The 27,992-nt window shown below is 32.5% G+C and overlaps 2 protein-coding genes across 2 annotated transcripts in view; both read right to left on the bottom strand.

The window, feature by feature from the left end:
* Positions 1 to 16,477, bottom strand: part of LOC149906705 (prominin-like protein) — a 58,147-nt gene extending 41,670 nt beyond the window's left edge. The window contains exon 1 of the mRNA XM_090104890.1: positions 15,879 to 16,477. Coding sequence (XP_089961016.1) covers positions 15,879 to 16,152 — 274 coding nt within the window. The 5' untranslated portion in view covers positions 16,153 to 16,477. The remainder of the gene's footprint in view (positions 1 to 15,878) is intronic.
* Positions 16,478 to 18,683: 2,206 nt separating this feature from the next.
* LOC149906704 (sodium-independent sulfate anion transporter-like) lies at positions 18,684 to 27,510 on the bottom strand. Its single transcript, XM_090104885.1, has 10 exons — positions 27,160 to 27,510; positions 25,255 to 25,425; positions 24,289 to 24,509; positions 23,762 to 23,915; positions 23,203 to 23,367; positions 22,489 to 22,650; positions 21,815 to 21,915; positions 20,941 to 21,126; positions 20,364 to 20,525; positions 18,684 to 19,880 (listed from the first exon to the last, which is right to left on the bottom strand). The coding sequence occupies exons 1-10, from the start codon at positions 27,389 to 27,391 to the stop codon at positions 19,647 to 19,649; spliced, it is 1,788 nt and encodes a 595-aa protein (XP_089961011.1). The 5' UTR covers positions 27,392 to 27,510; the 3' UTR covers positions 18,684 to 19,646.
* Positions 27,511 to 27,992: the final 482 nt, after the last annotated feature.

Below are 27,992 nucleotides of genomic sequence, written 5' to 3'. Positions count from 1 at the left end.
TGTAACCACAGACCTCATTATTTGCTACCAAATAGTCCAGTATCTAAATAACAGTAATTGGGTCATGAATGCCATGATGCGGCGGAAGGGATGAACGATAGCGAAAGGGCGCCGACCCTTCAACCGCAACCGCACGCTTTTATTGGCTTCCAGTTTATGTTTCATGTAATACATTGAACGATTTACAATTAATTTATGTGCTCCCAATAATCAATTAATTGAATAATAAAAAAATCATTGTTTTACTTCTAGTTAAAATCTAAAGTTAATTTAAAAAATATATTCTAGCTACATCTTATAGAAATAAAATTTCATCTATCTTATCGAAGTAAAATTTCATCTATTTACCGAACGCCCAGAAAATATGTATGTATTTTCTCATTATTGGAGTAGTTCTAAAACAGGCCAACAAATAATTTTAACAAACCTTTATTCCCTTTTCTTCAAATAACAGCTCGACATAATATTAAGCTTAAAATGAAACGACTTCCAACCAACAAACAGTTAATGGCTCCAATACCTAATCCTGAAACGCGACTTTTACCAACTACACTGTATTTTTAAATCCCAGTTAACCGTAGCGTGCCTTCGCTGTTCGTACTAGTAACATAAAAGCCGAAAGTTCTGTGCCGAAAGTAAACACGGTGTTTTATACCACAATATCACCCTTAGCAACCGTTGTAAACGACCTGTGTCGATGCATGGGAGCCTGTTTAAACAGCTGGTGCAGCCACGTGGTCAGGATACGACATCTGGGGTGTTACCGTGATGTCTTAATATTACAATATTACAATTTACAATAATTGTGCGAATGATTGCTTCTCTACAGCTCAATAATAGAGTATGATCCAACTGTGACGTGTATGGATGGTTGCAAGTTTTATAAGTACGAAAAACCATCACTTTCACACACTGGAAATAATACTGCTTTAAGACATTATGGTGCGGGGGCTGAGCTGTTGCCTTGTTGCTAGGCAGTTTTTCGTACTCAAAACTTACACACATGTCACAGTTAGATCATACTCTATTGTTGAGTTGTAGAGATGCAATCATTCGTAATAACTACAACAACAGGAAAAGTATAAAATAATTCCACCATTTATAGGCATTATTCTGCACAAGCAACCTTATTACGAATATAAAAAGCATATATATAGAATATCTTAATTTTTAAACAAACTTTATTCGTATCAAAATTTAGTTGTAAGTAAATGTTTTGGGCGAAAGAAGAATTAACATAGACAACGACCGCTTAGTTGTTTTTTGAGATGGAAATAGAAATGTTTTTCTGGTTTTGTATCCTCGCTAGTGTTGTTTAATATACCCAGTATAATTACCAGTACACGTTTAAAGCTGTATAATAGGGATATACAAAGAAGGCTACCGTAAATAGGACGAAAATATAAACATTTTGATCATGTTTATTACCACAGGTGCGCTATAAATCAAAATTTTAATCTGGTGTCTTTATAAGAACTTTTATTTTCAATTATCTTTACAAAAACAAATGCAATAAAATATCTACATCTTAACTTTGAAGTACAAGATCCACTTCAACTTGATTTCTAAGTCACAATTCCAACTTTGGTTAAGATAACAAATTTTCTCCATAAATTATCTGATCAAGACATTATACTGAAGACAAATTTTAATTTCAGATAGCGGGGGTATAAATAATTGAGTATTAAGGAAATCTTTCATTAATTTTATCAGATAGATGCTGACTTCAATGGCTCGAAAGGAACGGATGCGTCGCCTAGTTTTCAACATTGACTCTTATTCACTTAACTATAGTGCTATCCGAAATGACACAGCACTTTAACCATAGCTGCCCACGCAATAAAGACCATTTTTCCCTTTTATCTTTTTGTCAGCCGCCTCAAAGGGACATCATACAATGAATGAACCTTAAGATAAGATCATAAAGACTTGTTTTCTTAAAACAAACAGGAACACTCATCGAGAGGTTTAAGACATTTTGTATCTTAGAGCAGATGTGGAAGAATCAGTTTTGAACGCGAAATTCTAAGGATATATAAGCCATTACTCGATTCGGGTCAAACACCCACGTTGAAAGGAACTGCTTTAGTAGCGCCCCTTAACAGTAACTGGACAGTTGACTGTTTACAAATAATAAACTACGAGAGGTGACTCAGATAACACTTATTTCCAGAAGAATTTTCTTGTCACAATATATAGAAATTGGTGTAATTGATATATCGATTGCGTATTTGCGGTCAAATCAAAACCAAGTTACACTATACGCCTATTTAAACAATAAGCTACGTGATCGAATCAACAAACTAATATTGGTTTATTAGTTGCCGAGATATTGTCTCCGGTCCGCTGAACAAAAACTATAACGGAGCCCTACATCTGGAACCAAATACCAATAAAGTTGATCGAAAGTGATTTAAGACCATTTTCTGACACGAATTATAAAAAAAACGCAGATAAATAATTTTATAGAATTTATTTAAGTACAATTTAGCTTAGATCTTTTAAATATAACTTTGTAGAAAGAAATTAATAAGCAAAAAGTATACGAACGACTTGGTGTACGAATCGAAAACTATTCCCTCTTTTACAATAAATACATAATACCATACTGATATCCGTACGGATAACTGATAAAAGATAAACAAGCCAGACACATCAATACCCTTTTATTAAAGGTTTTGCTACATCATTATATTATGAAACTGCGCAAAGTGGCACAGCATCGTGACCCAGTATGCGCCTATACTCCGCGAATTAAGGTTGCAGATTTCATTGCAAGCTCCGAGAAACCGGCTATACAGCGCTTGGTAAAAAGTTAATTTAATTTTGCATCGTAATTGAAAATTTCAACCTCATAATAGACATCGATCAGGCTGGCTAATGTTAATATTTTGACATAATTTTAAAAGAGCAACTAAGTATGGAGTTTCTTGCCTGTTCTTCTCCATATATACTGCTTTCCAAATCGGTGGTAAATGTTAAAATATGTTATGACGATTCAAAAGTGCTTCTAGAAGAAGTGTAATTGAATAAATAAATGTTTGAGTTTATCGCAATTTATTTAATAATTTTACCAATTTTCTTAACATTATCTGTGAAATCTGCTAGACATCTCGGAGTACTCCATAAGTGAGATAAAATCAAAGAAACACAAGGAGAATCTTTTGTCTATGTATTTTCACAAAGATATATTCAATGTATCTCACATTAAAAACAACAACCAAATAACTAATGAACTTTAAATAGAAGCCATTGTTTATACAGTTGTCGATAAAACAAACATACGAATGGTTATTTATACTAACGATCCAACTAAATAGGAACAAACGCAGTTTGGAGATATAAATAAATAAATAACATACACACGCCACTCTACATTTTCATTATCAATGCCAAGATAAGGTGTGGCCACTCAGTGATAATTTTTATCAAGGTAAATAAACCTATAATGAAACAGTAATAAAATTATAACGTCTAAGATGCATTTTACTGCAGGACATTTTCAACTTATCTCAATGGCAAGTATCGTGTGATAACTAGCGTGGAAGTAACTTTTTGACATTTTCATTTCAATTCATCAGCTTTTTTAATGACGCAACCTTGAAATTTCACTCTCAATGCGCCTAAAGAAATTTCTTTTCAAAAATTAAACTCTCTCTCTCTCTTTAAAAACTAAATAATATTGATGTACGTAGATTGTATGGCCACAGTATGGCGATGATCAAGCAATTTTATAAGACGATCATACGGATCGTCCCTGACACCTTTCGCCTACATCCAACATCAATCATCCTTCCAACATATGGTTAGTCATGTATTCTCAACATAATAATATTATTATGTACGGGAAGATTATTATAATTCAAAGATAACTGTTATGTCTGTGGATTATAATTATATTATCTTTATCTTATCAAACACAGTTAGATGTTGGGTATTTCCCGTTTTAATCTCTCTTTATGGTGTTTTACAGTTTCCCTGCAGTATGAAGAGAATAGATAGAGAAATAATATAACAGGCCTACATTATACGAACCTTTAGTAACTGTACTTTTCTGTATGTACCTAAGCGTGGAAACACACTTTAGCATCCATATAAACATTCAATAAATCAATACCATAAAAAGCATAATAAAAAGGGGGAGAATACATAACCTATTAAGCCAAAGTTCCTATATTTACATAGTCTCCAGTATGAATTACATCTAATTGATCTTAATCAAGATTCTAATTAAATGTCATGTGTACACGGTGCATCCCCACACTCAATTGGCTATTAATTGATATTTAACCAGCGTCTAACAGCAAATAAACGATAGAATCTGAGTCACATGTGAATTAAGTACTTACTACTGATTCAAATGTGGGTATTGATTACAAATAATTAATAACGACAGTATGAAACTTATCGGAGAAAACTTTCTTAAATCATACATTTATAGAGCATATTAAAGGCTAACTTTAAATTCGTTTAATTTATTTACTAGAAATGAATAATTTAATACATTTTTAACTGAAAATTACCGTCTTTCTTGTACCTGGTAATTACGTACCTGAATACGACTATTTAAACTATATTTAGAACGAAAATATTCCCCAAATACCTACACATTCAGTAATCATTTTTAAAGCAAAGATCACGCCACTCATTTGCCAACGAAACTCCCGTTCATTACACATCATTAGTACGAATATAAAACCCAACTAAAAACTTAAATACGGAAGCTGACCTTGCGTATTATTTGAAATTGTAAACATTTTCACTTTTGTTATGTTTACTAGTTACCGCTTTTCATTCTTCCGTTACATGAACAGCCATGTGATTATCTCGCGTAGATAATTTTATATCTGCAGTTATTATTGTAGCCGTAGGTAATTTGTTACTTATCATTCACCTTTAAAAAACATATTAGGCAGATTAAGATAAATTTTTATTTTTAGCCTGTGTGTGATTGTTATTTTGAAGTGTATGTTTACAAAAGTACCTAAACGAATACTGTTAATAAAGACAACACATTACCGCGTACGCAACCGAATTCGTCTAGTTAAAAACGTAACACAATTACCAAAATAAATTAAATTGCATAATATTACATTAAAATATTAAACTATTACTTCATCTAAATTGTAGTTACATCTGGCGCAAAACCTTGAAACATTTAACTCGAATAATATTTAGGTTGCATAAACTGCATATTTATAACTCGCGTTCCGTTTCACGCGCGTTTCATTTGAACTAAAATTAAGAATTATTAAAACATACACACTTGAAGCTACTTAATACACTCGTGGACCACGAGGGGTATGATTACTCTCCATTGTTAACAATATTTTTAAAGAGACCTATTTCCTCTACAAAGACTCCAGATAACAATCAGCTGGCCTATTGTGCTATAGTTGGTGTTCTCATTATTTACGTATAGTTATTTGAATTTGTCGAGAAAATTCAATGAGAAAGCGAGATTATGGCTGAGTGAGCCAATGATAGTTGCGACACTATTTTATCCTAAATGAAACACGCTTCGATGTTTAACGCAAACTTGTGGACAAAACTATAAAACCGAATGAATCAGATTTTCTTTTGAATTGGATAACTCATAATATTGCTTGCAGATTATTTTCTGTTTTATAAGCAGACATAGATCAAAAGCTATAAGAAGCAGGTCACATGAAGAATACCAAAATAAACAACTGATCTTTTTAATTTATAAAAATCAATAAACAAATTACCCCAACTTGAAAGATGCATTGAAATAATTTCCGAATACAACTCTTCACCCGATCTCGCCAAATTTTTTTCGAGGTTATTTGTAAACCAAAACGATAGAAATTACCCTCACAAAGTCACACTGATAAATAACACATACAATAATGATGCTATTTTGTCAGTACTATGTCGACACAAGCCGACACAATAATCGCGGCCCAATTCGGCCAAGCCAGTGCCGCTTCAATGCAGTTGCAACATAGATGTGAATAGATTCAATCTACGTGACTGTCTATAAGGCTGGTTCACACTTTGATTAGTGTGAGTGCAGGTGTGTAGTGCGAGTGCAGGTGTGTAGTGCGAGTAGTGTCCAATTCAACTGCGAGTGCAGGTGATTAGTGCGAGTGCAGGACAATGGTGAAATTCGCGACGCTACACACTACGCTAAACACTAAACACTAAACACTCCTGTCCAGACGTGTTTAGGCAGGCACACTGCGAGTGAGGGGGAAGGGAGGGCGCGCGGGACGTGGCTACTCGCAGTCCACTCGCAAAAAAATAGAACACGCTTCTATTCACTTTACTACACAGCCTACTAAACACTCGCACTAAACAGTCGCTGTCCACACGTAGTACTACTCATCACCTGCACTCGCACTAATCAAAGTGTGAACCAGCCATAATTGAGAGGAGATTATAATCAAGTCCTATTCATGCAACATTTAATCCAGTCGAATATTAATTTAAAGTGCTTGTTGAATTATTTCTAAATCAAAGACTCACTACAGACTACAGAGACTCTAAATTAAAGACGCGTTATTCTTGCATATAGCAGTTACGTTGGTATTCATAAAAAGGTAGTTAATTACTTAATTTTGCAATTAACCTATAGGACATCGTAATTCGTAGCAGCTGCATATTCCGTCTCTCAATATTTCTCAACACGAAATTACGGGCGTTCACTAGTCACTAGTCAGTAACATAATTTGTAGATGACGTGACTCTTTGGGCTACAAACATAGTTTCAGTCACGCAACTATTAAAATAGAATCCGATTTATTTCATATTAAAAATAAAGTCATTAGCTACAGAACCTTACGAAGGTAAGATCAGAAAAGTTACATTCAAAAATTGTGTTACAAAGCTTCACTTGTTAACAAACTATAGATAAAGCTTTAAATGCATAACGTGATTGATCTAAATAAATATCAAACGCAGCTGCTATCGGAGTAAATAAGGCAATCACCATATTACATATTTGAAATGGTGATTCATACCGCATACGACTTCTAGACCCGAAGTACAACCACGTCTCACTTTACTGTTATGAAAAAGCGGTAAATGTTGTCGTTTGTAGTTGTACAGAGAAATGCAAACAATCGAAAGTTATTGCTATACGAATACACCTAAAAAATGTATGTACATAAAATATGTACTTATGTTCAAAGTCAGTGTTGCCTTGTATCGCGCATGATATGTACATACAGTAACTAACAAATATTTATATGTACATCAAAAAATATTTAAACTTATACAAAGTTACAAAATATACAAATTAAAATAAATTATGTGTGTTGAGTTAACAGGAAAATAATTTACAGGAAAATAGTATTCATTCATACTTAAATACCACAAAAATAACATGACGTGATTCATATTTTTTATCCAAAACAGTTTTATCACAGCCATTCTTCCTACAAATTGAAATAACAAGCTTATGCTATATTTAATCATTTAATGTTTTCATATGGTCTGGTAGGCACAAGCCGTAAAACAACGGGTTAATTTTTTGTGAAAAACATTGTGAGATAAGTTTTTCTAATTAATAATACGAATGCAATTATGTATTAATAAATAATATAGATAAATATTAAATACTTTAAAAAAAACTTAAGCGCCGTGGAAATAATAGTATTGTCATCGATCCTTGATTGTAAACAAAGTTAGAATTAAATCTGTCGGTTATAAACGAGTCTTAAGGAGTCGGTTACATACAGACATACAGGTGAAGCTAATAAAAGTGTGATCAAAAGAATAAAATGTTTGTTTCTACCTTCTAGTAATAACCTCTATCAGTCGCTAACGTAACGGCACCGGTTTCCGACTAGCCTCCTCTATCCGACCATTTTGATTTTTATTTGATAAAACGTTTAAAATAATTTGGAAAATCCAAAAGTGCACGCCTCATAATTTTTTTTAATAAATATTTATTAATTATTATTTTTGTTTATTTAATAACAATTAAACCACATCGAATCAGACCCTGAAAAATGAAAGGGTTCTATTCCTGAGCATACTCAAGCGTAAGAGAAAAAAAAAGACTCGATTAGTAAAGTATTTCGGTCGCTATCGTGTTAACAAGAAAAAGGATCCGCACATACAGACACACGGACGTCCAAGACAGAACTTTTTTAAACTGTTTTTTAACTAGTTTAAATAACAAAAATGACATCAAAAATATCATGAACGTTAAAAATAGTGTTTTTTCTTAATATGTGTGTGTATGTATTATCTTACAAGTGCAATGTATGATACATAAAGACATTTTAAGTTTGAAAAATCAGATGTTTTGCGCGAAGTGACAGTAGTACCCACCTCAACGCTTCGCTTATGAGGCGTGCAATACGCGCGACACTCATGAAACGGAAGGCTTTCGATCCAATCACTTATCGTACGTCATTTGTAAAAAATTGGTTTTAAAATTTTAACCGACATTTCGTCAATCCAACAAAAGCTAGGCGAGGGAGTAGTTTGTATTGGATTGAATGCGAAAAAAACATAAAACGGTGAAAATAAACATGTGGATTTTTACGCTAAATACTCTGATAAGTTTGTGGTTAATTTACTTTAAACGTTTTATTGGTGTTTTAAATTATTAATTTTAAAATATAAATGCAAAGATAGCGTGTTTTTATACGTTTTTTTGGACAAATAATTATGGACGGAATGAGGAGCTTGTCAAAATAACAACATTCCGAAATCCTACCGAATCGGTCGGTAAAAGGAATTTCGCACTTTTTAAAAGAAGGTAATTTTCTATTATGCATGTTGTTTTGTGGAGGTTTCGTATTAAATTATTTATTCTAAACGTTATGCTTATATACAACACCTGTATGCGACCAATGCTAACTTTAATGGATTATTTGTAATATTCGTTTTAACTGACACTGTTTTTTGATTTTTTTGTTATTCATTTACAAAGACCGGTCTGGTTTAAAAACCCTATATTTTACGTTTATGACACATAATTGCATAACTACGAAATTGTGAGATCTTTATAAGTGTACATATGAAATATAAATGAACTAAAAATGAATATCAATTTCGGTTTAGAGGCTTTATTACGCAAATGTAGGTTTGGTCGGAATCTAGGTGCGATTTATTTCCCTGTTTCCGTCCAACTGGGTTGCTTTTTTTTGCTTGCGCTGTGCTTGAGTGAAATTGCATACGTTTATTTCAGGTCATCATCATGAGTGATAAAAAAGAGGCTGAAGTATTCTCATTAGCTGAAATAATTCTTTTGGTGAAATGGATTTTAGAATTGGGCAAAGTAGTCAATGGGACATTCTAATTTAGTGTGGATGACCAGTGAGGCATTTTATGAGTTTGAGTTTGACTAAATGTAATTTTAAACTTCTACTGACAGTCTAACATAGAGTTAGTTTTTGTTATTATAATAAATGCTCAAATATTATTTAAAACTAGCGGTCCGCCCCGGCTTCGCCCGTGGTACATATTTAAAATTTCTCTCCATAAGAACCATCCTCGTACTTGAAGTACTATAATAAAAAAAGAATTATCGAAATCGGTCTACGCGTGATGAAGTGAAAAGACGAAACGGGTTTTTACGAATTTCCATTGTATTTCTATTATCATAAAGTTGATTTTAGTAGAAAATATTTGGCTGGTCGGAATCTAGCTACTCAGTGGTCGGAAACACGTGTATTTGTACTCAGTCGGTCGGAAAATGGTGCTTTCAGTTAATTTCCAGTCGTGACAGTTAAAATCCAAATTTAGGTAATAAAAAGCCATTATGAAATACAATTATGTGCATATTTTAAAATATAAGTTCGTAATCTTTCATAATATCATTTTTTCTTATGACCTCTAGAGTATTTAATTTATCTTTTAAAGGATTCATTTAGCCGTATCGATCAGTGGTCGGAATTCGGTGCCATTGCGTTATGTGCGTTTTCTGAAAACGAAACCCTTTTTAATAAGTATAATAGAATTCTGAATACCAGCTTATAGTAAGATTACCCCCTTTTTGCCAGCAACATAGTAATTTGAATACCGTTTAAAAATTAAAACATTACTAACCAACTAAAAGGAAATATAGTGGACCGTAACAAAAACATTTGTAGGTATTTCATAGAATTTGTATTTACATCAATATTTCCTTTGATGAAGTCATAAGCAATGATACAATTTTAAACTAGTCGAAACAGCAATATGTGGTCAAATGACTTGTAAATTTGTAATTATCTTCATATTAAATTAGTAGTATTGACTCACAATGAAACATTAAAATTGCAGTTACTAGTACAATGCGAGATAAACACACGCTTGTTGTTTAGAATTCATAAAACCTACGGAATTAAAAACATAATTGGAAACTGTACTTGGCATTATAAATTCTAATTTAAATTTCTATCAACATTGGTATTCAACGGGTTAAGCCAAGTCCGAAACTCAATTAAAGAGTTTGTATCTATTCTGGGTAATAGATTGCTGCAAACTCATTAACAAATAACAAAGTTCATTATATCATAAGTATAATTTATTCACAACATTATTCCCACTTCGTTTATAAATAGGTACATATCTACGTGGGCGCATTCGCCGGTAAAAGCGCGTGTGAATAGGATCTTCCTCATATGCCAGAGGTAACATAAATGTCAACGTGGAAAAACACAACCTTTTCAAAACTATAATTAACCCTGACATTATGGATCAAAGGCGAACCAACATCGCTGCTAGCTCCAACTAATTAGGTTGATTTTATTTATTTTTATTTATTTATTTATTTATTTAGGTTTACCAGTAATTGTTACACAAATAAGCAAGTATACAAAAAATAATCTTAAAACTAAGTGCACAATTTAAGTAGGTAAACACCACATGCGTACAATTAAACTATAAAAGGTGTTATTATACAGTGAGAAAAAAAAAAATAGTTACACTTAAATCTAAACAACAAATCAACATCCATTAGTCTAAGTGATTAACCAGGTACTTGTATTTATTTAGACTAAGGGAAAACATATCACAATCTTTAGCATATTTATTGTAAAGTCTACATAGTCTGGGAATCGGAGAGTTGGAACCAAGGACAGTCTTGCGTAATGGAGGAGATAAAAGGTTAACGGGATTTCTGGGATATGTAAAAGGAACTCTAAATTTGAATTTTGATAGCAACGCCGAACAGTTTATATGACCGTTTAAAATTTTAAATAAATACATTAAGTCTAATGCGTTCCTTCTATTATCTAACTTTTTAATTTTGAAGTGGGTTAGACGGTCATTATAGCCTTTTAATTCTTTTGCTTTGCCTACAGAAAACGCAAGATGATTTAAAAATCTCTTTTGAATACGCTCTATCCTGAGACTGTGCACTGCATAGTGAGGTCTCCACACAACAACACAGTACTCCAGTATACTGCGCACCAGCGTATTGTATAGCATTATTTTGGTTTCAGCATTTTGGAACGATTTAGTGTTTCTTATAATAAAACCCAAAGATTTTGAAGCCTTATTAATCGCTGCGTCAATATGAGGAACAAATGTTAACTTTTTGTCCATAATTACCCCTAAGTCTCGGATAGATGATTCAACTTGTAAGTGTGACCCATTCAATGTATAATTATGGATGATTGGATTGGTCTTGCGTGTGAATGTAATGCACGAACATTTTTTAATATTGAGCTCCATGCAATTGCTTTTGCACCAGGTGAACAAATTGTTGACATCATCTTGTAGTAACAAAGCATCATCAATGCTACCTATAGTCATGGTTAACTTAAGGTCATCGGCAAACATGTAAGGAATAGAGTTAAGAAAACAATTCGGCAGATCATTTATAAAAATGTTAAACAGGATGGGCCCTAGGTGTGAACCTTGCGGCACGCCTGAGGTTATATCAAATATGTTAGATTTATAGCCATCAACAACAACATAAAAATACCTCTTTTCTAAATAAGAGTTAAGCCATTTAAGAAATTGTCCTGTGAACCCATAAAGAGATAGTTTATTAATTAGTACACTGTGCGAGACTTTATCAAACGCTTTGCAGAAGTCTGTATAGACGACATCAACTTGCCCATTAGCATCCACAGACTCGATAGTATTTTCTACAAATAGAACCAGGTTAGTACATGTAGACCTCGCAGTAGTGAAACCGTGTTGGTAGTCGGATACGTATTTTTTAAAGTAACTTTGGATATTCGGACAAACTAAACTTTCGAAAACTTTTGCCAGAGTTGAAAGAATTGCAATAGGCCTATAATTGCATACATTATCTTTTGAATTAGATTTGTGAATGGGAACAACCTTTGCTAGCTTCCACTTATCTGGGAATATTCCAGTGCTAAGCGAAATATTAAAAATGATGTAAAGAGGAATAGCTAATTGATCAGCACAGTTTATCAGAAAAATAGGGGGTATGTTATCAGCTCCTGACCCTTTAGAGATATCTAGTTTTTTAAGCTTGGTAATAATAGCATCTTTGTGGATATATAAAGAAGAGAAACAGTCAGAATTATTTTTTATAATATTTAAGTTGGCGGATGACGTATTTCCTTCGGAAGACTTTCTAACTGGGCAGTATACAGAGTGGAAATATGAGCCAAACAAATTGCAAATATCCTGTCCAGTAGATGCTGAATTCACTCCATTTGACATACATTTTGGATACGTACTCGATCCGTTTCGCTTAGCTTTTATATACGACCAAAAATACTTTGGTTGTTCCTTAATTTTATGTTCCATTTGACTTATATACCATTTATAACATTGCTTGGATAACTTCTCACAACGCTTACTGCATAAACGAAGAGCTATTTTATCGAGGGGGTTTCCATAAAGGTTAATTTTTTTTATGTACTTGTTTATCTCCCGAATACATCTCTCAAGTTTTTTATTAAACCAAGGTGGCTTATTACGTTTTTTATTAGATATTGTAGGAACAAATTTTTTAATTAGATCATTGACATGATCATACAGAATATCGACCATCAAATTTGGATCCCTAAGGTCATTAAATAGTTCATGCCAGTTAATCAATCCTAGCTCCGTATTGATATTCGTATAGTCTGCTTTATTAAAGTCAAATCTGACAGATTTGTTCGGTTCCAAATTGCTATCTAAACTCAAATTCAATGTTATATCAAGTGGGGGATGGAGGTTGATGTTAAAAACGCATCTGCAGTCGACCTCAAAGCGGGTCTAGCACATTGGAAGTGGGACAATATGGAGCACATTTCTGACTTTAATATACGAGGCTTTGTCTCATATTTGGGGCATTTTGCTTTTGTAAGCTTTTCATTGCGACGGTTTAAAGCGCGAGATGATTGTTGCGGGATAATTAAGGCGAGAACAATAAAAAACGGGTATCTCAGCGGGAGCGTGGCAACCGGGCGCAGCCAATAGGAATCTAAGCACACGGGGCTTCTGTGAAGTGCATTGATCCGGAAATATCTGGTATTAACCGCTTTTTTACAGCGATGACGACATAAACTTAGTACTCGTATGAATGCACTCCACATAACTATAGGACTCGAGTTAATTTTTAAATAAAATAAAATTGAACGTTTTCTATCTGTTGTTATGTAAGGTCAACCGTTATTTATGAACGCTGGGAACGGCAAAATGAAATAAAATTTTGGCAAAACAAAGACATTCATACATTCTCATTGCATTTGTCATTTGAGACAATGTTGCATAATGTTTTAAATAAAAGAATAGGTATCATTATTTTCTGCACATAATACGGAAACCGCACATTAATTTGCTCGAATAAGCTCAGCCTTTTTATCTAGGTAGGTCACAGTACTTCTTTTAGTACGACTTCTATTGTAATACTCTGTAGTAGTTACTCTATTAAAATCTCCATAATACATTTTGCAACACAATGACGCCCCAAATAAGTTGCACATAGTCACCAATGGAACAACGTCCTACGTACGGGGTGCGCAAACGCAGTCGGCAGTACAAAGTTAGCAGTTAGCACTTAGCATGCGCCGCGACACACGCAAGGTCGACGGCCGCGACCGCAGCGTGCGTGCGCGCAGGCTCATTCTAGACTCTAGTACACGAGCACTGGTACACTTTTTAGCCCTTTTTAGTAAGATTGGATAAAGTTGTAGCTCGGAGCTTTTATTGAATCAAGAGTTATGACGCTTTCAGATTAAAGATAGTAGTGCAAGGTGTGGAAGTTGGAGTAGCAGAAAAATTTATATACTTAAATGTAAACCATCATTTTTTTTTATATAATATGCATAAATTACGTGTTCCAATATAAATTACAATGTAAAAATCATAGAAATTTGAGTAGGTATACCTCAAGATAATAAATATGATTTTGGCTTCATACTTTTTTTACTGATACCATCATTAACTAATTAAAATGTTTAATATGATAAGAAATTAAACTTATTGAAGTTACTACAAACTACTATAGATTAACTAATTGCTTTTACTATGACCAATAATTACAAAAAACAATACTCTTAATTATTATGAGAAATAAAATCAATGCTGTGCATTCCAATGAATAAATTAATAATTGGATCAACAACAGGAAATATAAAATATACAGGATATACCTAATTAGTACTAATAAACACACAAGTAAAATCCCTATCACACATTGTGGTTAAATAAAGTAATAAATTGTTTCATTTAAATTAATTTCAAATTTTAAGTAATTTGCAGTAACTTTAGATTATATGTAATAATTTTGTTGCTATCAGCTTTGCCTGGGTGGAACATAATTTTTCATGGTACAAACTTTCATCCCCTTGGGGATAGTATTGATCAAAATCCATTTTTAGCGGATGTCTATATCCTTCTACGTACATGCCAAATTTCAGCCTGTTCAGTGGTTTGGGCTGTGCTTTGATAGATCACTATGTCATTCAATCACCTTTGAGGTTTATATGCTAAGATTACTTATGATTGTAATGTTAATTTCATAATTGTATAAATCATATATCATATCCAACTTCCAGCTTATAAATTTTTGTATGTTTCTCAAAAACTGCTGAAACAAATTTCTTTAAATTTGGCACACATATAGAGGGAACTTGGATTAACACAGAATTTGTCCCAAAAATCACACAGGAACGAGAACTATGTGTGTATGTAATATTAGCATTCCGCCTGCACCTTGGCCACTTTGTCTAATAAATTATATTACTAAAACCTTCCTCTTGAATCACTCTATCTATTAAAAAAAACTGCACCAAAATCTGTTACATAGTTTTAAAGATTTAAGCATACTTATGGAAAAAGGGACAGAGAAAGCGACTTTGTTTTATACCATGTAGTGATATCCTCAATGATAGTGCAAAGTATAACTATAAATAAATGATGCAGAACGACAAAACATCACTCTCAGCACATTTCACAGTGTCTGTCTCTATTGTTCTTATGGTGTTATTGATAAAGTTTCAGATTCCTATTGTTTGGTAATGCTATCCGCCTTATTATAATGCTGGAGACATATTGTTGATTTAAATAAAGCTATTGTCGCAACCCAATATTGTTTATATTCTTCTTGATAAACTTATATGACAAATGCTACAATTAAGTACATATTATTGGTCTTTTTCTTTAGGATTGATGCATTTAATAATAGCAAATTGATGATACTGTTATAAACAAATAAAATAATACTAAGCCCGTTTTATTCTAGAGTTTTTATCAGTACTTTGCATTCTTTTGACGAGAACACAGAAATAAATTTGCTGGATTGTGAAGAGCTTTGAGAGCTTAATAAAGTAACTTATTTGTATCATACAACCATCATTAATGAGTGTATATATTCCTTCATATGAAAGGTTAATTTTTTTGTGTTTAATTCACACATATCAATCAAAATATGTAGTGGTTTCAAATTATTGTACAGAAAAAGAAATAACTAAAAAAATAATTGATATACACAACAATCTTACCTTCTGGGTACGCCTGTTTTCGAGATATTATATCAAGGATAATATGACTCGAATTATAAAGGTGTCCCATAGCGCGCATGTCGAATTCCACTCTCGCCACATAAGTTGCGTTGATCACAGGCGTCGAGTAATTAACAACAGACGTCTCCAGCACCCTGGAGAGCCCATCCCGAAGATTATCTGTGATATTTGTTAACCACGACTGCCCCGCTACACTACCAACCAAGGCACAAAACAATACTGCACACCACATTTTGCCGGCGCACCCACTCATTTTTCTTCTTCTCAAAGATTCATCATCACAAAGTAAGGCAGTTAAAGAGATTTTTGCACGAGATAAACTATTTGTTTGCAAAACAAACACACAAATATACCCGTACTATAAATATAAATAAACACAGATTCGGGTCGATAAGAAGTCGTAAGAGAAACGTTCCAAATATAAGAAAGACAAAACAGGCACTTGAATATAAAGAGTCTTTATCTTATTCTACGCACGTTTTAAGTTAAGATTTACATATTTAACAAAAAATCTTTTGTTACAATATATGCCAAACCAACCAAAACACAACACGCCCGACGCGAACGACGAACGAATCTGACTCAGATTTTTCTTTTTTTTTATTCTGCTGAGCGTTAAATGTTGCCACGTCTATTGCAATACTCCCAATTGTGGGAAATTGTTTATTTAACAACATTAAGCTAACATATTTTTTACATTAGATATTACAGTAGAACCTCGATAAGTTAAAGTCCAAGGGAAACACAAAATATTTTAAGTTATAGAGGTTTTAAGTTATCAAGGGTCTATCCATTTTTCACTGCTTCTATAGCTTTTAATTTATCAGCGAAGGTGAGGGTTGTTAGTTTTCTTTTTGGACTCATTTTAAGCCAGTTTTATCACACAGTAAGTAAAGTGATGTTTCCAGGGCAACAATCAAAAACTTATGATGCAAGTAAGTTGTTGTCATAAAGCTAACCGCCGCAAAGCTTTGAAGAATTTCGATAAAGCAAACAATTGGTAATGTATTGTTTACGTTAACAATACATAGTAAACACGTGCAAGCAATAAATACCGAAACCTTTTGTTTTGACACTCTCAAAATGACTCATTTGACAAAAAAATTTATGTTATAGAGGTTGTGGAAACATTTCTTTAAGTTACTGAGGGCCAATACAGAGATTATTTATTTAAGTTATAGAGGTTGCGTATTTTAAGTTAAAGAGGTTTTGGGCTCTGATGGGAAGGGAACATATTATTTTTTGAAGTTACAGAGGTTTTTATGTTACCGAGGTTTAAGTTATCGAGGTTCAACTGTAATTCGATTAATTATATAAATGAATGTCTTTTTGTATAATATGTACTCTAGTTTATTTTCATTAGATACTTTTTAATTAAAGAAACACGTGTTTTTGCACTTGCGATTGATGTTAAAAAAAAAGTCAAGTTCACATTTATGATTTATTTTTAAGAGTTATTAAATGACATTTGAACCGTGGTATAAATCTCCTACAGCATAATATAATAACACTACGGGTATTCATAATTAACTTAGACTTCAGAGTCAGATAACATAAAATACTACAGAAATTCTCGATTTCTGACAGTCTTCTTTACAAAAAAAGCTTGAGTAAGACTTGGATCCGGCAAAACAATATAGGTATGTAATTTGTATAAGGCAAGAAACTACATAAGTATAATGTATGTCAATAATAAATTGTTGTCAGAATGCTCAAAACAAATAAATAATTGAATTTATTTTATTGAGATAGTTATCTTCGAGGGCAATTCAGTTATTCTGCTCAATATTCGTCAGTTATTTATTTTATGGTCATTTTTATTTATTAAATATTGACCAGCTTATTTTTATTTATTAGCCGCAGTATTACCTACTATTGATTATGTTTTTTTGAAGTGAAAACTTCTTTAGCGGCGTTGAGCACTTTTTCTGTAATAGGTATAAAATCTTAAACTCGCGTTAGGACACGTGACCTGATCGAAAAAGCGTAAGACGGATACCATTCCAAAATATCAAACATGCTCAACATTAATAATCTCTTTATCTTTGTATTTATTAAAGTATGCAAATAAATATTATATACTTGGCAACACTGCAGTCTACTGATAAGTTCAAGAGCTTTTATTGGTTCTGAACACAGGTTCTGAATACAAGGCTTTTAGAACTAAAAAATAGTAACAGTAGAACTTTACTAAACTGGTAAATGCACAGTAAATTGTATGTAATTAATGAAATTATTTCAACTTTAAAATGCATGAATTTTTTTCTTACGTGAAATAATTATGCTTAGGGATCATAATTATATCCAAATATCAGAGCGCGCAGCGGTAGCGAGTATTTTTTAAACTATGAACAGCTGTGAAATCAAGCCTGATGCCTGTTGCTAAGTATTTTTTTAGAATGAATCTTAATAGATCGAGTTTATCGAAACCTATAAACAAAATTCATGGAAATTGTTGGAGACGTTTCCAAGATTCAAATTTATATTTTTATCTCTTACTAGCGGTCCGCCCCGGCTTCGCCCGTGGTACATAATATTTACGTTTTCTCTACATAAGAACCATCCTTGTACTTTAAGGAATATAATAAAAAAAGAATTATCGAAATCGGTTCAGCCGTTCTCGAGTTATGCGCTTACCAACACATTTTGCGATTCATTTTTATATCTCTTATAAAGGCATAAGAAGATATTGTTTTGAGAGTTCATTTGATTAAAATGATAATATATCTAGGTATGGTTCAAAAATATATTATATAGGGTTGTAAAAAAACACATTTATTCATGTTTAAAGTAAAATTTATTAAAATACCCATTTAATGATTAGGAACTTCTTCCAACACAGATATCCAAAAAACGTATATTTTGTCTACAGTTTTAAAATGCAATATATTAATACTATTTGAGATTTTAAACTTACACTATATTACAATGCTATCTAAATATTATATCATCATACAGGGGCCGTATTATGACATCTTATTTCCAGACAGTTTACGCCGTGAATTGAGCTGACTGGCTCATTCATATTATGAACGCAATAACTAGCCATGGTTAATTATGGAAACTGTCTGGAAATAAGAGATCGTTATACGGCTCCTGATTATAAATAATATTATTAGAACACTTTAATACTATTTTAGTTTTTACAAATGGCATGTCACCAGACTAGTTATGATAATTTCATCAACCTCTGAGATAATTAAATACTTTTTATATGCTTAATTAATTTCAGGGTGGTTCATGCAGGAGTAGTTTAAATGTATTCATGATGTAGGTATTAAAAAAAATAGAATTAAAATAATTCACAAAGCATGTTTACAATAATTAACAATCATCTTATTAATTTACTTTTATATTTGTTTTTTCTAGTAACAGTTTTTTTATAACTTTTGTTATAGGTTAAATATGTCCACAAAAATGTTTAAACATTAAATTTATAGACATTCTTGCCATTTTCTACAAACTTGTATCAGTTTAAATCTGAGCTAATTCAGTTATAAAATCTTTCACACACAACATGCTCAGTACAAAAATATAATCTATTATAAATAATTTTCAACAATTATTGATAGTCATCAAAACTTTTCAATGCATCCAGCTTTTAAGGTAAAAGCATACTACTTATAATACTTTCAACATTTACACATTACTATTATAATTACATTGAACCAAAATTCTATAAAGTGTTTCTTCCGTCATATTCTGACTAAAGAAAACCATAAAAGCGCCTAAAAGTTAATCTGTTTTTCATACAATTTCTTCATTCTTTGGCTTCTTATCCAACAGGGCACTTGTCTCATCATCAGCGTCAGGGTTCCTGGTAGCTACAGCATCCAGGGCTTCCTGGACTTTTTTGGTATTTAGGGCTCTTTTATCGAGTTCAGGAATACTTTCCAACCATTTGAGACTGTCTGGTGAGGCGCTGTAGAAAACTAGTTGTAGTTTCATTTCTTTGAACTTCTTTATTAAGCGGGATATCACCTGGGAATAATGGTGTATGATTAATTAATTAATTTATGTAATAGGTAACATATTACTGGGTACATTATTTATTTGTTTCCATATTAATTACGAATAATTTAAAAAGTTATAGTAATAACGTGTATAAATGTTCAAACGTCTGGATATTGTTCTAGTTGATAAAGGGCCAAGTGCACAGAACATAATATATACTCAGGGGCCAAGTGACAACACATGTGTTTTAACTACAAATCACCAAATATTCTACGCCTACAGAATCTATCCACCAATTTTAATAACAGCGTCTTTACCTCGCATTCCACCTATTCGTACCCCTGGCTAATTATTATTGTTTTGGTGTTTTAATTAATTATATTTTGTAAAAAAATTTATGTCGCAGGACAATTGTATAATTTTGCTGTTTACGTCGTCATTACAAACGCAACGCATTTTCTATAGCATACATTTTGTATTAAAAAAATAATTCATTTATTTGTAACCAACCTGAGTAGCAGTATAATCACAGAGAGCGATGCTAGAACAGTCAATCAGTACTGGACAGCCAGCAGCCGAGGCCGTGGTTAGAACGATAGCGGCAAATCGTTCCGCGTTCGCGTATACTAGCGCGCGACGGACGGATACGCGGATGACGTCACCGCTGTTTGCCTGTCATTTTGTAAGAGGAAATTAGGTTTTGATAGCTTTTTTGTAATATTGCTTTGGAAGTTGAAGGATAGATAATTTTAAAACTAATTGAATATTAGACTACTTATTGAATATTGAATAATAATATTTATAATAATTACTATTCATATTCATTTTATTACATAGAAGAGGACAATATTAATATAGTAACGTTTCTAACTAATGAACATTTTGTGCTCTGGGTTTATTAAAAAATGCTGTTTATGTAGAGTCAACTTTATTTCATGCAAAACATATGAGCTAGTCTTTCGTTTTAAGTTATTGTTTTTTTTCTTGAATTGCAGAAGTTCAATGTAATTTTGAGAAATCGTAAATCTAGTGAAAGAAATTTGTTTTTTCTAGTTCTCATTATATGTGGAATTGTGCAGCAACTCACCTTAACTTGCGTCATATCAACAGGCGACTGCATGACATCCTTGACCAGTACCGCAAGTCCCGCCATGGCCCCCACTAATACGGAAAGTTCGAGACTCTTCCAAACCCCAACCATGAAGGTTAGGAACCAGATGGCTAACTCCCGTTTACTGCCTTTCCATAGGTTGAATACTACGTTTATGTCTATCTGTAATGGGAAAATTATGTGTATTATAGAAAAATGAGAAAAAAAAAATTGGTTTTCTGTAAAGTCGGTTTACTGACGATAGTTGAACGTGACAACGTCTTAAGGCCGATTGTGCTTCTTTGTCGCTCGTTCCGCGCTCTCACTTGCACTTCAAGCCTTACATGGAACGCCTCAGAGCGAGGTAACGCCGCATGAGTCATGTTTTTTCGTGCGTGCAGCCGGCTCTATCGAATTATAAGACGTTGTCACGTCAAAAATGTTACTGAAAATATTTGCGATCATAGACAAAAGTTTATAGTGACAAAACGCATTAAGTATGTCATAGTATGTAGCTTCAACTGCAACAACATTGTATTAAACATAAAAATGAAAATTACACACTACAAATTAGTACAAGAGCCTTATTTAATTTTAAATAGTTCCACTTCCAGAGTAGTAACTTATAAAGTTTACTTCATTAATTATACATTTTTATGGCCGATTTTTCAATGCTTGGATAAAACTTATTCGTCGAATAAAGTATAAAACTACCATTTAAAAAACGTATTCAAATTGCCCGTATTTGACAGTTTAAGTGACATTTTAATATTATCGTGTAATACTTTATTGGACGGATAAGTTTTATCCAAGCATTGAAAAATCGGCCCTAAGTCAAATAGTTAGTATGGATTAATATTTTGATACTTACCATAAAAACTACAGCACATATTAGTACGGAAGATAGGCATGCTTTCGGAATGAAGAAGAAATATTGCGTCAAGAAGTTCAAAGCCAATAGAGTTATTAAACCTGGAAAGATAAACTCCATAAAATAAATATTAACAATGATTACAATTGAGGCGTTATCATATTATCTCAGTGTAGTATTATTATGTTTATTAAGATACTACGGTAATAAGATCAACAATAATCGAATTGCGTATTTGAATGAAACAATGTTAGTATAGGTAGAAACTCATTGCGTCTATCGTTAATAAAACAATCGATTACATTTAAGCCTTAGCGCTAATTTATAAAGCTTCAATTTTACTCATTTTATAAGGATTCCTTTACCCTATACTTTATCAATATGACACTCAAGGACATGAACTTTTAATATAGGTCCAAAACTATTCTATATATAAAAAACCACCCAAAGCTCATTCGTTTGTTTACATTTAACTAACGTTTACTTTTGAGTAGCATATTTTTTTAAAACATTTTGAAGAGATTTTTTTTAGGCGCGTTAAGAATAATATTTAAAGGTCACGTCATGGCAATACCGTCACGTCACGCAATAAGGCGACGAATCTTGCCAAAGAAGTTTCACTTCTGACACGTGTGCCCGACACACACGCTTTTTTCAACTGCAAGCTACTATACCTGAATAAAACCCAGCAGCGGGAGTCCTAACTCCTGAAGAATGTGATACAGCTGATCTTGTAAACGCTCCACAGGTTGGCATCGCGTGCACAAACGAACCGGCCACATTACATAGTCCAAGAGTCACCATCTCTTGTGTTGCGTCTATACGACCTCCGGGAGCTGAAAATTAAAGTCAGTTACACACAGACATACAGGTGAAGTCAATAAAAGAGTGTTAAAAAAAGATGTTAATTATTTTTGAAGAGAACTCGTTTTTTTTCATATTGAATATCTATATAATAAAAATGATTCGCCAAAGGTAGGTATTGCTAAGAGTAAAACTCGACTCTACCAAATCGGATAAGTTTTTTTATCGTTCTCAGTTCCATAAGGCATAAGGAAGCAATGTCTGCAAGTCTGCTGGGGCAGTTCATTCATTATAAATATTCAAAGAATATCCTTTCCCTTCATTATGAAACTTTAGTGTTTCTAAACATGACTCTTCAATTTAGATTTTTTTCAAATGCTCATGTAGATTTTCGTTATCTTTTCCCTAATAAATGCTACCTGTTATAAATAATGTCTCACGTAGGTGTGACACTTAGATACACGCACGAAGATAAAATAAAAACCGTTTATAAACATAACACAGTTTACACAAAAAATACTATTACAAATTTGATGTTTAAAAATTTTTCAAAAAAAAAATTTTTTTTCGTAAAGTATACTTACAAAATGCCTTAGCGATGGCTATGTTAGCGAGTACCATAACCACAGGGACTATGATCAGTCCAGAACCCAGGTGGTCTATCATTTCCATAAAGCCTAGTGTCTGATTGTTCATCACTGCGCTAAAAGGAGGCAGACTCACTTGGGGTAGACCTGGTTCTACTCGACCTGGAATAAAAATTAAAAATATAAATGGATGAAAAATTATAAGCATGAAAAAATGTAACTACAATTTTGTTCGATTGCTCGAATAACTAAAATGTAAGCACCATTTTTTGCTCTATTCTATAATATTAGAAATTATAACAACTAGAGTTGGAATTACGTAGTGAATATAGATACTAATAGTGAAGTAGCAGGTGCTAAATATGTACTTACATAAACAACAAATGTTACTATTTTTATACAGGGAATCTAAAAAGGCACTCAACGTTGCATTTTAACTGCCTTATATAGACGTTATAATACTTAACAAATTTATAGGACTCAATGTTTTATTTCTAGTAGTGTAATGTTTACATCTTGTTACAAATGAATAATAAAATAATAAGAAGATAATTACCAGATAATTTGAAGAGCAGTTTTTCTGGATTATAAGTGCAATAAGCGACTGTAGATGCGATGCCAACGACTAATGCATTCCGAGCGATTGATATCATCCATAATACTTTTTTCAACCTGTACTTCTTTGGATTTACTTTTATATCTTTTAATTTCTGAAATGTAAACATTATTTTTTTAAATAGCAACAATCGATTGCTGACTTCTCATAAGCGTTAGTAGAATTGGAGAAATCGTATTAATATTTTTTATTGATTCAATTAGTTACGTTTATTTACACATTTTATACAAAAATTTAAGAACTGATTTATTTTGTATTTTTACTGACTGTTATGTGTGTCTAATAAATGAAAGTGTTTTCGTTCTAACTAAGACAGGTACCGGGCACGGGTACCCGTAGTATCTACAGTATCTATAAATCATAAAATAGTATATGTATGTTAGAATATGGGTAATTACATATGTGAAGCACAACAGGTGTAGTAAGATTATGCAATATCTATCCTTTGAATTAAAACAATAACCAACCCGTAAAGACAGCAGAACAGTACAGCAAGACGCGCCCAGAGCACAGTCCGTCCAACGCACAGACGACCAACTCTTCATTATAAAACTTAAGTTCTCTACAAGGGATTCTGCGATAAAGCTCAACCCCAATAGACCCTTGAGCTGAGCCACTATGATCGTCACAGCGGTTGCTGATGTGAACGCACTTGTTACGGATGGTGATATTATGTCGACTAGGAAACCTGGAATAGGAAACAATGTTAGTGTAATAAGTACTTATGTAAAGTAGAACCTGAATGATTATGTTTTCTTTCTATAGGGAGGTAAACTATAATTTCTGTTGATAAAGAATGTCGTGTTATAACACTATTTACGACTCAAAATAATTGTGATTGTTGGTTTGTTGAATTTGTCTCCGCTTGGATTATGATAATAATTAATTAAAAATATGACATACAAAAAATAATTCTACCCGGGCGGGGCCAGGGCGAGCAAAGATGCGAAATTCATATGAAGAAGTCTTACAAATGAACCATTTGGATAAGGATTTGATGTATACGATTGCATACCTAATTTTATTGGTAGGTAACCTTTTAAGTATACAACAATTAAATCTTATCTTAGACAAATGTAAAGCTTTTGTACAGTTTGGAATCTGTATAATCGTATACTAGTATGTATTGCATAAATGATTACATTTAGCAAATATGTATATTGTACTTTAATTATAAATTAGATAATGTAATGTCAGATTGCATGTACCTACGTCACAGCTCTAAAGAGATCTAAATTTATTACCGGTTAAGCTATCTAAGAATTTAATTAATCTACTGGTAATTATTTTTGTTGAAAAAACGATTAAATTTTACTGTTTTACCTACATGAATTTTTGCACGGTAAAAAAAATCGTCACAGAAGGTACTTACTAATAATTAAAGCTCTATCTGCTAGTAACATCTTCTAGAGAAATCATCAAAATATATTTACCAAGTTTTAACAATCCCATGATGAAGACCACGCAACCGGACAAGAAGGTCAAAAGCACCACAAATTCGATCGGCAAGCCACGGCATATTTGCAAAGTGAGGAGGGCCATCAAACTAGTCGGCCCTATGGATACCTCCTTCACGGTACCCAGGAACATGTATAGCATTGTACCTATTGGAAAAAATGTGTTTTAATTTGTTTATTTTAATGTCATTTTCATCTATAGTAGATTAATTGCAATTTTTTCTGAGTAGCAATGTCTGTCTTGCTGGGACATTGACTAATATGTATCATGATTTGTAGAATTTAAATAGCATGTATTACCTACTCTGAAATTAGTGAATATTGTGAAGTTAACTATTTCAGAATACAATGGTAATGAACATAGACCATTGGAAAGTCTTTGAAACAATGTAAAAATAGTATTTTGTATAATATTTTTATAAATGAAAAAAGTTTATAATCGTTACAATGACAAAATGCAAAAGACAACAATAATAGAAAAAATCGAATTAATAAAAAAAACAAATTAATTCAAATTCATTCATCGAAAAAAAATGAACATGAGGCAAGTTCCCGCCTCGTGTTCGAATTTTTTCTATTCTTTAATAGATAATAATTTACCAACATTACTACCTACTAGGTACCTTCGCAAAAAGAAAATTTGCAAAAGTACCTACCTATAGCAATGAATTTAACAAGTCAATAACTGCGTTAAAAACAACCGATTTCAAACTTGCACTTGCAACATTTACAAATACAGACAAAAATGCTCATAAAATAAAAACTACTGGGCCTATCCGAATAAAATTTTTATGGGACCAATTCGACACCATCCCGCATCGAACAAAAAAAGAATCACGTAAATCGGTTCAGAAACCACGGAGTAATCGGTGTACATACATAAAAAAAAAAAATACCGGCCGAATTGATAACCTCCTCCTTTTTTTTTGAAGTCGGTTAAAAATATTTTTATAGAAGAAACTCTAACTGACTCTACATAAAATTAACTACAAAATTTTTAAAATGTTCATTCAATATCGATTGAAAATTAAGTTTTATGCAGTATAAAAAAGATCGCAGTATAGCTAATGAAAGTACTTCATTTACTTTTATTTTTCAATATTACCTACTGATATAAAATAATAATTATTAAGCAAATAGTTAAGTAAATGTTAAATGCAGGTATGTTTCTATCTATCCTTTCTCTTGGCACTTAAAAAATTGGAATAAATACTGAGATCAAGTTGAATAATATAAAAGTTGGTTTTTGTAGGTACGCAGCCTTTCATAAGGCTCAATGACCTCACAAAATTAATAAAAATAGTTAACACAAAAAAGTAAGAATAGAAATAATGGAATGACTATACCAACATATCAAAAATAATTTCGAATCTAAAAACTTCGAAGCGATATTGAAATGGAACAAAATTATTTATTTGCGAATACTCATGATTAGAAAAGTAGGTACCTAGTAGTAAAATAAACTACAACGCCTGTGATTGTTACTAATTTTAATAAAGTAGGCGGATTTATTTTAATAGACAGCTATTAATTTCCCCTTGTAATTGTTTGTTCATCATATATTATGTAGAGTTCTTTTTAAATCCTGTTTACACAATAGGAAAGTTATACAAATAAATTTGATAATAAAAATCTGAACTACGACTACGACTACGACCTACATAATTTTTGGTTAAATATTTCCTCGTAATGCAATGTCTTATAATATTTACTATGTATATATTTTAATACGTTTCATTAATTCTCCATACCCATTATTTTTTGTCAAAATTTGTAATATCCACTTTAAAAAAAATTGTACAATACTATTCACTTCTAAACTACGAATAAAAAAGTAATAGATCCTACACTAATATTCACATAAATAATTTGAATACTAACCCATAAACGCGGAATACAGTCCATACTGCACCGGGAGATTAGCGAGCGAAGCGTACGCTATACTTTGCGGCACGAGCGTCAATCCGAGCGTTATCCCAGCTATCAAATCCGCTATAGCATTAGTTCTATCATATTTCGGAGCCCACTCTAGTATGGGCAATCTTCTCTTACATTGCGCCAACCATCCTCCCCCCGACTTCTTTTTCGTCAAGGTAATTTCTTGCGCCTCCATATCACAACACTTCTAAACCATACAAATATTTAGCACCCGTTCGTACACCTTGCTATTATCAGGAGTACTGGCGTGGTGATGCCTCCGCATTATCTTTAAGACAGAACCTGTCCGAGGCTGCGACAAACAGTACAACTATCCTGATAATGGCTTCTTGTTCTAACACATTGCGACCTTTAATCCATTATACACACGCTATTAGTTCGATAAGTCCGTTTGCTTTTTCGTGTGACATAATTAGCGGGAACGATAAACCGGGAGCGCGTGGTGTGTTTTTATTATTCATATTATTACTCATTTTAAAATGAGTGAACGAAAGACGATCGATTATTAGGAATTAATTGACTTCTGAGGCTACATCATATATAAATCATCGAAGTATTTCACCGGCATTTAATGACAAAAACAATTCAAAGTCGCTTAATGTCAATGTCGGTTTTCCCTTATCTTTTACAACAATAATATATGTAAAGCAAATATTCACTCGTTAATTACAAATATGCAATCTAACAATATTACACTATTAGCTGGTTCTTCACTACTATAGCATAACAAATTTCTGTACGTTTTTCATTAATTTTTATCATTTGTACAAAACGAA

The sequence above is a fragment of the Colias eurytheme genome, chromosome 8 (assembly GCF_061535395.1).
Source record: "Colias eurytheme isolate Ceu_HAF_F1 chromosome 8, ilColEury1 Martin Lab GWU primary, whole genome shotgun sequence".
Classification (NCBI taxonomy): Eukaryota; Metazoa; Arthropoda; class Insecta; order Lepidoptera; family Pieridae; genus Colias; species Colias eurytheme.
This window is presented reverse-complemented; position numbering and strand designations above follow the sequence as displayed.